The sequence below is a fragment of the Cherax quadricarinatus genome, chromosome 57 (genome assembly GCF_038502225.1).
Source record: "Cherax quadricarinatus isolate ZL_2023a chromosome 57, ASM3850222v1, whole genome shotgun sequence".
Lineage (NCBI taxonomy): Eukaryota > Metazoa > Arthropoda > Malacostraca > Decapoda > Parastacidae > Cherax > Cherax quadricarinatus.
Window position 1 is genome coordinate 21,078,204 of NC_091348.1, and position 12,651 is coordinate 21,090,854.

Here is a 12,651-nt window from a genome sequence, read left to right on the forward strand (position 1 = left end):
CACTTGACAAGCACCTAAAGGCGGTTCCTGACCAGCCGGGCTGTGGCTCGTACGTTGGTTTGCGTGCAGCCAGCAGCAACAGCCTGGTTGATCAGGCTCTGATCCACCAGGAGGCCTGGTCACAGACCGGGCCGCGGGGGCGTTGACCCCCGGAACTCTCTCCAGGTAAACACTGTGTAAAAACTCTATGCACATAAAGGGCCCCAAAATATGGAATTCATTACCAGAAGATACTAAAGTAACCCTGTCTGAAAATCAATTTAAGACTCTTCTCAAAAGCCACTTAATCACCCTAGACTAAATGCTAAATACTCAGTACACACTTACTCGCTTACGTTATTCCCACATCATAACTTCAACAATTACTTTGAACCTTTTACCCATTGTTGACAGGAATATAATCGAATCATTGTTTTCACAAAAGCATTTTTTGAATATATGAATATATCTTTAGTCTTATATAAATTAGATTCACTTATAATTAATAATCTACTGTACAACTATGACATAATTCTATGAACCATTTATCTACAATATTCCTTAGTGTTAAGTGGTCTCTCAGCCAATAATGTTAAGTTGGCCCATAATGCCCAAGCATAATAGAGGCTCTCTTTGCATTGCAACCCATTATTGTAAATATAAAATCTCAATGTACTGTTTGCAAAGACATAAATAAATAAATAAAATAAAATAAAACTTGTATTAGTTGGTACACTAGAGAAGAGTATCGGACACAGTGAAAACAAAAACAGTCATGGCGTGGAGACCCACTTTAATTTTCACTATTTTTTCCACTATTTTAACACAATCTCTTGCTAAGGTGAGCATTGCCCAATAAATTTGTCATCTAATACACTCAATGCCTGTATTGCACCGCATAATATGTCGTTATAGACGAGATGTGAAGGTAAATTTGCTTGCATTATGCCAGGGTGGAAGAGGAGTGAAGTAGCCACAGTACTGATTATTGACCCATTAATGTGTGTGTGTACTCTATTACCTTCAACCAAGGTGATTTGATGCTAGTGAAGGGCTCTTGATCCAAGCAGTTGAAGCTCCCCCCTCCCCCCTCTCATGAATTGAAATAAGTCACTTCGACTTTTTTTTTGGGTCATCCTGGGTAATTTACACTATGTATGATAATTGTACTTAAGTGTACCTGTGACTAAATAAACTTACTTGCCTCTCATTTCCCAGGCCATGTACAACTCCAGCGGGTTTAGCACTCCTCCATATAATAATAATCGGCAGTATATTACATTAGGGGTCGGGGTAACAACTGGGTGGCATCATTGGTTATAAAGAAATTTGTCACTATTATGATTCAAGCTCAGGAGCAAGTGTAATCTCATCTGCTTTGCTGTACTAATATGCAAAGTTTCAGAGGTTAATGTAATTTTTTGAAGTTCATAGCAAATGTAAAGTTTCAAAGATTTATCAGCTAGTGGAAATCAATATTAGCAAAAATATTAAAACTTTGTATTTTTTCAGTGTTCTGAATGACTTACCGGGGTTTATTTCTGCATAAATGATAATAATAATAATAATGCAGTTGCCTTTATTTCTAGGGTAAAAGCGACTCTCCAATTTGTGGAATTCTGAGGACTCTTCCAAATGCTACTAGCAATTACTCTGAGAAATACTGCATACTCTTCTACAAGACGATTAGTCACCTGGCCGGGGATGAAGACTCTACTGTAAGTCACAAGTTTTTTAATTTATGTAGCATGATTTGTCTCTAATTTATATGGTATGGAAATTATATACAGGTATGTATACAATAGAACTCTTATAATAAAGATAAATAGTAATGGAGTGATAGGAGTAAATGAGGTTAAATAGGAAGTATATTGAGAGAGCTCGAGCTAAGGGAGTAGCAATGATATTAATGATCAACTAGGTGGAAAAGAAGAGGGGTGTAAACGTTTAAATTCAAGAATTTTGTGGGTTAGACTAGAAGTTGAATGTGGGAAATAGGTTATAGTACTTGTTTATGCACCAAGGGGTAAATGTAATATAGAAGAGAGAGAGATTTTCTTTGGAGATATTAAGTAAATGTTTAGGAAGTTTTGAATGAAGTGAGAGAATAGTTACCATGGGTGACCTAAATGCTAAAGTGGGAGAGACTGCTATAGGGGATGCAGTAGGTATATGCAAATTGCCACCAATATATGAAAAGGAGACCTCTAATTGAATTATGTATTCAAAGAAGTTTGGTAATAGATAATACATAATTTGAGTAAAAGAAAAGTTTATGAGATGTGCAATTCATATTTTTTTTCTGGAAGTGCTGTCTACTCTCTGTTTGTGCTTTTCAGCTGTATTTACCTGTATCTGATGCATTGGAGTGGGATGTGTGTGATGAGACAGAGCCCCCACCAGCAAGTCTTGACATAGAAAACAGATATATTTTTGTGTCCTCAGAAAACAACTGTTCTGCATTGGAGAGAGCCAGCCGAATCCAGGTACAATGAAAATTGTGTGAAATAGGTTGGGTTGGGATTGTGTTTATTAACTCAGTGTGTATTTGAGAAACATGAAAAAGTGAACATTCCAAAAACAAAGTTAAAGGGAGTTTATGTTGAATCATAAGTCCACATAAGATATTTAATTTTTTTTAAAACTGGCTTCAATTCATTGTCTATTATGAGATTACTTTAGTGGTCATTTAAACATGAAATGTTTACTTTTAACACCATTTACCTTGGAATATTCTCTTACATATTGTACCAAAATAAATTATCAAGTTGAGCTAATTCAGCTTCATCATCATATTGCAAGAGTAACAGGTTATAATTTATTCATTAACTGTGTTAGAAGATAGTGATGATAGTTAATGAAGTAGGTTATTTTATATAAAGGAATAAACTGGGAGGTGGAGAAGTTTATACACATATATATGTAGGTTTTGCTATGTATTTTTATAATACTGTACTGTATTTCAGAGCCTGGGTGGAGCTGGCACCTTGATTGTAAAAGAAAAACTACATGCTCCTAAACAAAATAACACAGACTACAATTTTACTCTTGCCTTTATTCAGAACTCCAGTTATGTCAAGATCATGGTGAGTTGTATATTGTTGGCAAAAGTATTTTTCACATTAATTTTGATGATTCTCAGGAATATCAGTAAGAGCTAGTTACTGATTGGTTGAATATTTTTTTCAAATGCATAGTATCATTAAAATTCAAGTTGCCATATTAATCATTATGTGGAGGTTTGTTGTGAATGTATATTAACCTTTTGTCATGAATATATCAGCAGCTATACTTTCCGAGTTTGCTGTAAGACTGAGGTGATCTTTCCTTTTTTTAGTTTACATTAACTGCCTTTATTTAAGGATTGGTAATTGATGTTGACCAGACTGTCCAAAATGTCACCATCAGACTGTCATCTTTTGTATACTCTGAGCCTTATATAACTGCTTGAACACAGTTTTACAATTGTGTGGGGGTTGGCGCTATGTGATATCATCGACCTGCACATGATTGGCTGGGAGAGTGTAAGAACAGATGAAATGAGACTGCTTTTAAAAATGGATAATGGTACATGTGTGGCAGAACATGTTAAGAATGCTGGCATGAGAGAAATACTATGATGTGTGCTCTGTATTCTTAAGCATAATTACTTTTACTTTGAATCAGGGTGTGTAAAGGTAGAAAGTTGAAAGTGAACATAGATAAGAGTAAGGTGATGAAGGTATCAAATGATTTAGATAAAGAAAAATTGGATATCACATTGGAGAGAGAGAGTATGGAAGAAGTGAATGTATTTACATATTTAGGAGTTGATGTGTCAGCGGATGGGTTTATGAAGGATGAGGTTAACCATAGAATTGATGAAGGAAAAAAGGTGAGTGGTGCATTGAGGTATATGTGGGGACAAAAAAAACATTATCTACGGAAGCAAAGAAGGGAATGTATGAAAGTATAGTGGTGCCAACACTCTTATATGGGTGTGAAGCTTGGGTTGTAAATGCTGCAGCGAGGAGGCGGTTGGAGGCAGTGGAGATGTCCTGTTTAAGGACAGAAAATTTGGAGTGTGGAAATTAGGAGAAGGTGTGGAGTTAATAAAAGTGTTAGTCAGAGGGCTGAAGAGGGGTTGTTGAGGTGGTTTGGTCATTTAGAGAGAATGGATCAAAGTAGAATGACATGGAGAGCATATAAATCTGTAGGGGAAGGAGGGCGGGGTGGGGGTCATCCTCAAAAAGGTTGAAGGGAGGGGTAAAGGAGGTTTTGTGGGCGAGGGGCTTGGACTTCCAGCAAGCGTGTGTGAGTGTGTTAGTTAGGAGTGAATGGAGACAATTGGTTTTTGGGATCTGACGAGCTGTTGGAGTGTGAGTAGGGTAATATTTAGTGAAGAGATTCAGGGGAAACTGGTTATTTTTATGTAGTCGCACTTGAATACTGGAAGTGGGAAGTACAATGCCTGCACTTTAAAGGAGGGGTTTGGGATATTGGCAGTTTGGAGGGATATGTTATATATGCCAGGGGTAAATGTAAATGGGGAGCCTTTAATTGAGCTATGTGTAGAAAGAAATTTGGTAATAAGTAATACATATTTTATGAAAAAGAGGATAAATAAATATACAAGGTATGATGTAGCACGTAATGAAAGTAGTTTATTAGATTATGTATTGGTGGATAAAAGGTTGATGGGTAGGCTCCAGGATGTACATGTTTATAGAGGGGCAACTGATATATCGGATCATTATTTAGTTGTAGCTACAGTTAGAGTAAGAGGTAGATGGGAAAAGAGGAAGGTGGCAACAACAAGTAAGAGGGAGGTGAAAGTGTATAAACTAAGGGAGGAGGAAGTTCGGGTGAGATATAAGCGACTATTGGCAGAAAGGTGGGCTAGTGCAAAGATGAGTAGTGGGGGGGTTGAAGAGGGTTGGAATAGTTTTAAAAATGCAGTATTAGAATGTAGTTTGTGGTTATAGGAGGGTGGGCGCAGGAGGAAAGAGGAGTGATTGGTGGAATGATGAAGTAAAGGGTGTGATAAAAGAGAAAAAGGTAGCTTATGAGAGGTTTTTACAAAGCAGAAGTGTTATAAGAAGAGCAGAGTATATGGAGAGTAAAAGAAAGGTAAAGAGAGTGGTGAGAGAGTGCAAAAGGAGAGCAGATGATAGAGTGGGAGAGGCACTGTCAAGAAATTTTAATGAAAATAAGAAAAAATTTTGGAGTGAGTTAAACAAGTTAAGAAAGCCTAGGGAAAATATGGATTTGTCAGTTAAAAACAGAGTAGGGGAGTTAGTAGATGGGGAGAGGGAGGTATTGGGTAGATGGCGAGAATATTTTGAGGAACTTTTAAATGTTAAGGAAGAAACAGAGGCAGTAATTTCATGCACTGGTCAGGGAGGTATACCATCTTTTAGGAGTGAAGAAGAGCAGAATGTAAGTGTGGGGGAGGTACGTGAGGCATTACGTAAAATGAAAGGGGGTAAAGCAGCTGGAACTGATGGGATCATGACAGAAATGTTAAAAGCAGGGGGGGATATAGTGTTGGAGTGGTTGGTACTTTTGTTTAATAAATGTATGAAAGAGGGGAAGGTACCTAGGGATTGGCGGAGAGCATGTATAGTCCCTTTATATAAAGGGAAAGGGGACAAAAGAGACTGTAAAAATTATAGAGGAATAAGCTTATTGAGTATACCAGGAAAAGTGTATGGTAGGGTTATAATTGAAAGAATTAGAGGTAAGACAGAATGTAGGATTGCGGATGAGCAAGGAGGTTTCAGAGTGGGTAGGGGATGTGTAGATCAAGTGTTTACATTGAAGCATATATGTGAACAGTATTTAGATAAAGGTAGGGAAGTTTTTATTGCATTTATGGATTTAGAAAAGGCATATGATAGAGTGGATAGAGGAGCAATGTGGCAGATGTTGCAAGTATATGGAATAGGTGGTAAGTTATTAAATGCTGTAAAGAGTTTTTATGAGGATAGTGAGGCTCAGGTTAGGGTGTGTAGAAGAGAGGGAGACTACTTCCCGGTAAAAGTAGGTCTTAGACAGGGATGTGTAATGTCACCATGGTTGTTTAATATATTTATAGATGGGGTTGTAAAGGAAGTAAATGCTAGGGTGTTCGGGAGAGGGGTGGGATTAAATTTTGGGGAATCAAATTCAAAATGGGAATTGACACAGTTACTTTTTGCTGATGATACTGTGCTTATGGGAGATAAAGAAAAATTGCAAAGGTTAGTGGATGAGTTTGGGAATGTGTGTAAAGGTAGAAAGTTGAAAGTGAACATAGAAAAGAGTAAGGTGAAGGGTGTCAAATGATTTAGATAAAGAAAAATTGGATATCAAATTGGGGAGGAGGAGTATGGAAGAAGTGAATGTTTTCAGATACTTGGGAGTTGACGTGTCGGCGGATGGATTTATGAAGGATGAGGTTAATCATAGAATTGATGAGGGAAAAAAGGTGAGTGGTGCTTTGAGGTATATGTGGAGTCAAAAAACGTTATCTATGGAGGCAAAGAAGGGAATGTATGAAAGTATAGTAGTACCAACACTCTTATATGGGTGTGAAGCTTGGGTGGTAAATGCAGTAGCGAGGAGACGGTTGGAGGCAGTGGAGATGTCCTGTTTAAGGGCAATGTGTGGTGTAAATATTTTACAGAAAACGGAGTGTGGAAATTAGGAGAAGGTGTGGAGTTAATAAAAGTATTAGTCAGAGGGCAGAAGAGGGGTTGTTGAGGTGGTTTTGTCATTTAGAGAGAATGGATCAAAGTAGAATGACATGGAAAGCATATAAATCTATAGGGGAAGGAAGGCGGGGTAGGGGTCGTCCTCGAAAGGGTTGGAGAGAGGGGGTAAAGGAGGTTTTGTGGGCAAGGGGCTTGGACTTCCAGCAAGCGTGCGTGAGCGTGTTAGATAGGAGTGAATGGAGACGAATGGTACTTGGGACCTGACGATCTGTTGGAGTGTGAGCAGGGTAATATTTAGTGAAGGGATTCAGGGAAACCGGTTATTTTCATATAGTCGGACTTGAGTCCTGGAAATGGGAAGTACAATGCCTGCACTTTAAAGGAGGGGTTTTGGGATATTGGCAGTTTGGAGGGATATGTTGTGTATCTTCATATGTGTATGCTTCTAGACTGTTGTATTCTGAGCACCTCTGCAAAAACAGTGATAATGTGCGAGTGTGGTGAAAGTGTTGAATGATGATGAAAGTATTTTCTTTTTGGGGATTTTCTTTCTTTTTTGGGTCACCCTGCCTCGGTGGGAGACGGCCGATAAAAAAAAAAAAAAGCATTTAGAAATTTAGTAATCACTTACATGATAAGAAACCACATTGTGATGTACAGTATTAGCTTATGTATATTCATAGAGTGTGTAGTTTAGATAACTTATGTCATAGTAACAAGGTATTCAGACATAATAGTACTGTACTGTATTTTTTTTTTTTAACAAGTCGGCCGTCTCCCACCGAGGCAGGGTGACCCAAAAAGAAAGAAAATACCCAAAAAGAAAATACTTTCATCATCATTCAACACTTTCACCTCACTCACACATAATTGCTGTTTTTGCAGAGGTGCTCAGAACACAACAATTTAGAAGCATATACGTATAAAGATACACAACATATCCCTCCAAACTGCTAATATCCCGAAACCCCTCCTTTAGAGTGCAGGCATTGTACTTCCTATTTTCCATTTGTGTTTTATACTGGCTTATAATGCATTCATTATATTTTGCATTATGTAGATTCTCCATTTTGATTCTTCAGGATGGTGGGGAGAATGTCACAGTTGGCCTTTATTCTCCAGAGGACTCCCTCTTGCCCTTAAGCCTCGTCATCATTTGGTTCTTGGCTGTCTTCTCTGTTGGTGTTGGTGCCTTCTGGTCCGGGAAGGTGCGACACAAGTTGTAAGTATCTTAATTGACTTTGAATCATAGTACCAGCGAATGTTATCCTAGTACGGTACATACATTATATATATTATTTTGCATTGAGGAGGTGGCTAGAGGCAGTGGAGGTGTTGTGTGTGTGAGAGCAATGGGTGGCATGAATATCATGTATATATATAGTGCTGAAAGGTAGTCACATCAAGTGCTGAAAGACAGTCACATCAAGTGCTGGACAAAGGTGAAGTCAGGTGTAGGTGCAGTGCCTGGCCACACAGGTCAGGCAAAATTTGGTGAGGTCTAAGCCAAAGGTTCAGGTTTTGGTAATCTGTGCTTCCTGTGTTGTTTCAAAATTGTTTTTTGCCATAGGTTTTGGATACTCCACATAAATCACATAAACTTCTGCTTCAGTTTTGATAGTCCTGGCTGACCTCTTTTTAAACTAAGTTTCTAATAGTAGACAGAGCTAGTGATCATATTTATTTTGTAATTAATGAGTTCATAGATAATGTTACAAACTGGTAGACTAATATGCCTAACTAATGACCGTTCGTGCTTGGCCATGCTGATGATGATGTGGGCATGTGTCTTGCAGTCTGAGATAAAGTGAGTAGGAAACTGAAGGTGTGTGAATACCTGGGTAATATAGTCACATTCCTCTTCAAGGAACTGTGGGCTGGAAATTCTGTATGCTCTGAGGAAGAACCTAGCAGCAATGCTTAATTGAAGAAATGTTTGAGGTGTTAATACATGTCTTGTTTTATAAGTTCTTTGTATTGAGATATGATACCTAGAACTTGTACTGATTGAACTAGGGTGAATGTGTTTTCTTCTTTGAAAATACAATTTGAACAACTAAATTAAACATTTAAGGCTCAAAATGTAGTACAAGCACATACAGGACATTGCTAATACTGTAATTGATAGTATAAGGTGTATAATCAGCCAGGTTTTGGTTTTGGCTTGTTGGCTGCAAATAGCAATAATCTAAATGATTAGGTATTTCTGGGAATCACAAACTCAAGTCAGGTTGCAGAATTTGATGTACTGAAGTCAGCTGCTAGTAATTGGCTGAGCTAATTTAATGTATTATAACAAATGTTACACTAAATCACCTTTGGGAGGACTCATTAATCACCATTCTGAGGTTTATCATACCTTCTCCTTAGTTTCATATTTGCTTTTTTCAATCATTCATATCATAACACTAATCTGCATAAAATAAATATGTGATCTAAAAATCATTCATATCATAACACTAATCTGCATAAAATAAATATGTGATCTAAAAATCTATTACAACTTCCCACATTAATTATTTTGGGCATTTTTGGTTTGTATATATCTGTTATCCTCAAAGCTTAAGTAATGCTCTTTTTTTATTATTTGTAGCATTATAGGTGGATTTTTCCTTATGCTTTTTGAATACCGCATACTCCCCAAATGTATTCAATTATGCAACCTGTCCTCATTGATCCCTCCACTTGCCACAGATGCAGCCACAACTAAATCCCTCTTAAATTATCCTCATATTAATTTAAATAATACCCCTCTCTAATCTTTGAGATATTTGAGTGAGCAGTGTGGACATGTGGGTGAAGATAATCCAATGACTTGTCGCGAGCCTGCCTTGCCACATGAAGAAACTTCCATGAATCTGTCTGCCAAGAGCATCATTGGTTTTGTGGTGCTGATGTGTACCATGCTGCTCAGTCTCTACTTCTTTTATCATATCCTGGGTAAGTCTTCGTGACTTTACTCTCCCTCCTAATAACATTTATTTGTTTACATGTATGCAATGCGATCACAGTGAACAGGTGATATCACACTGCAAAATAACTACTGTGAAATTTACTAATATTTCAGTGGTTATTTTGCATGTACATGTGTGTGTGAGAGATTACCTGTTTGTGATTACTATTCTTATTTTTGATTACCTATTTGTTATACAGGAGCAGAGCTATTTTATTGGTGTACTGTCCTCACCATTTATTTTTTTATTTTGGTTTTCTTTCCAGTGGTTGTAGCACTTGCTACTTCCTCTTGGATCTAGTATTCTGCATTATTTTTTTTTGTATGTTAAAACTTGATGTGGTTATTATTTACAGTATATATATATATATATATATATATATATATATATATATATATATATATATATATATATATATATATATATATATATATATATATATATATATATATATATATATATATATATATATATATATATATATATATATATATATATATATATATATATATTTTTCTTTTTTTTTTTTCTCAACAAGTCGGCCGTCTCCCACCGAGGCAGGGTGACCCAAAAAAGAAAGAAAATCCCCAAAAAGAAAATACTTTCATCATCATTCAACACTTTCACCACACTCACACATTATCACTGTTTTTGCAGAGGTGCTCAGAACACAACAGTTTAGAAGCATATACGTATAAAGATACACAACATATCCCTCCAAACTGCCAATATCCCAAACCCCTCCTTTAAAGTGCAGGCATTGTACTTCCCATTTCCAGGACTCAAGTCCGACTATAAGAAAATAACCGGTTTCCCTGAATCCCTTCACTAAATATTACCCTGCTCACACTCCAACAGATCGTCAGGTCCCAAGTATCATTCGTCTCCATTCACTCCTATCTAACACGCTCATGCACGCTTGCTGGAAGTCCAAGCCCCTCGCCCACAAAACCTCCTTTACCCCCTCTTTCCAACCCTTTCGAGGACGACCCCTACCCCTCTTTCCTTCCCCTATAGATTTATATGCTTTCCATGTCATTCTACTTTGATCCATTCTCTCTAAATGACCAAACCACCTCAACAACCCCTCTTCTGCCCTCTGACTAATGCTTTTATTAACTCCACACCTTCTCCTAATTTCCACACTCCGAATTTTCTGCATAATATTTACACCACACATTGCCCTTAGACAGGACATCTCCACTGCCTCCAACCGTCTCCTCGCTGCTGCATTTACCACCCAAGCTTCACATCCATATAAGAGTGTTGGTACTACTATACTTTCATACATTCCCTTCTTTGCCTCCATAGATAACGTTTTTTGACTCCACATATACCTCAACGCACCACTCACCTTTTTTCCCTCATCAATTCTATGATTAACCTCATCCTTCATAAATCCATCCGCCGACACGTCAACTCCCAAGTATCTGAAAACATTCACTTCTTCCATACTCCTCCTCCCCAATTTGATATCCAATTTTTCTTTATCTAAATCATTTGATACCCTCATCACCTTACTCTTTTCTATGTTCACTTTCAACTTTCTACCTTTACACACATTCTCAAACTCATCCACTAACCTTTGCAATTTTTCTTTAGAATCTCCCATAAGCACAGTATCATCAGCAAAAAGTAACTGTGTCAATTCCCATTTTGAATTTGATTCCCCATAATTTAATCCCACCCCTCTCCCGAACACCCTAGCATTTACTTCTTTTACAACCCCATCTATAAATATATTAAACAACCATGGTGACATTACACATCCCTGTCTAAGACCTACTTTTACCGGGAAGTAGTCTCCCTCTCTTCTACACACCCTAACCTGAGCCTCACTATCCTCATAAAAGCTCTTTACAGCATTTAGTAACTTACCACCTATTCCATAAACTTGCAACATCTGCCACATTGCTCCTCTATCCACTCTATCATATGCCTTTTCTAAATCCATAAATGCAATAAAAACTTCCCTACCTTTATCTAAATACTGTTCACATATATGCTTCAATGTAAACACTTGATCTACACATCCCCTACCCACTCTGAAGCCTCCTTGCTCATCCGCAATTCTACATTCTGTCTTACCTCTAATTCTTTCAATTATAACTCTACCGTATACTTTTCCTGGTATACTCAGTAAACTTATTCCTCTATAATTTTTACAATCTCTTTTGTCCCCTTTCCCTTTATATAAAGGAACTATACACGCTCTCCGCCAATCCCTAGGTACCTTCCCCTCTTTCATACATTTATTAAACAAAAGTACCAACCACTCCAACACTATATCCCCCCCTGCTTTTAACATTTCTGTCATGATCCCATCAGTTCCAGCTGCTTTACCCCCTTTCATTCTACGTAATGCCTCACGTATCTCCACCACACTTACATTCTGCTCTTCTTCACTCCTAAAAGATGGTATACCTCCCTGGCCAGTGCATGAAATTACCGCCTCCCTTTCTTCCTCAACATTTAAAAGTTCCTCAAAATATTCTCGCCATCTACCTAATACCTCCCTCTCCCCATCTACTAACTCCCCTACTCTGTTTTTAACGGACAAATCCATACTTTCCCTAGGCTTTCTTAACTTGTTTAACTCACTCCAAAATTTTTTCTTATTTTCATTAAAATTTCTTGACAGTGCCTCTCCCACTCTTTCATCTGCTCTCCTTTTGCACTCTCTCACCACTCTCTTCACCTTTCTTTTACTCTCCATATACTCTGCTCTTCTTATAACACTTCTGCTTTGTAAAAACCTCTCGTAAGCTACCTTTTTCTCTTTTATCACACCCTTTACTTCATCATTCCACCAATCACTCCTCTTTCCTCCTGCCCCCACCCTCCTATAACCACAAACTTCTGCCCCACATTCTAATACTGCATTTTTAAAACTATTCCAACCCTCTTCAACCCCCCCACTACTCATCTTTGCACTAGCCCACCTTTCTGCCAATAGTCGCTTATATCTCGCCCGAACTTCCTCCTCCCTTAGTTTATACACTTTCACCTCCCTCTTACTTGTTGTTGCCACCTTCCTCTTTTCC

At 37.7% G+C, this 12,651-nt stretch overlaps 1 protein-coding gene across 6 annotated transcripts in view; it reads left to right on the plus strand.

Moving 5' to 3' along the window:
• The first annotated feature begins 560 nt into the window (after positions 1-560).
• The window catches only part of LOC128693415 (signal peptide peptidase-like 2B), a 72,218-nt gene continuing 60,127 nt past the window's right edge, over positions 561-12,651 (plus strand). For 3 of the 6 annotated variants that reach the window (XR_011393601.1, XM_070097406.1, XM_053783090.2), the window contains exons 1-6: positions 562-820; positions 1,569-1,697; positions 2,319-2,465; positions 2,946-3,065; positions 7,736-7,875; positions 9,421-9,593. Coding sequence is in view for 3 of the 6 variants with exons in the window: in XM_070097406.1 (XP_069953507.1) it covers positions 755-820; positions 1,569-1,697; positions 2,319-2,465; positions 2,946-3,065; positions 7,736-7,875; positions 9,421-9,593 (775 nt within the window). In the remaining 3 variants the exon portion in view is untranslated. Of the gene's footprint in view, positions 821-1,568; positions 1,698-2,318; positions 2,466-2,945; positions 3,066-7,735; positions 7,876-9,420; positions 9,594-12,651 lie in introns of all 6 variants that reach the window. The other 3 variants (XR_011393600.1, XR_011393599.1, XM_070097405.1) reach the window with 2 other exon arrangements.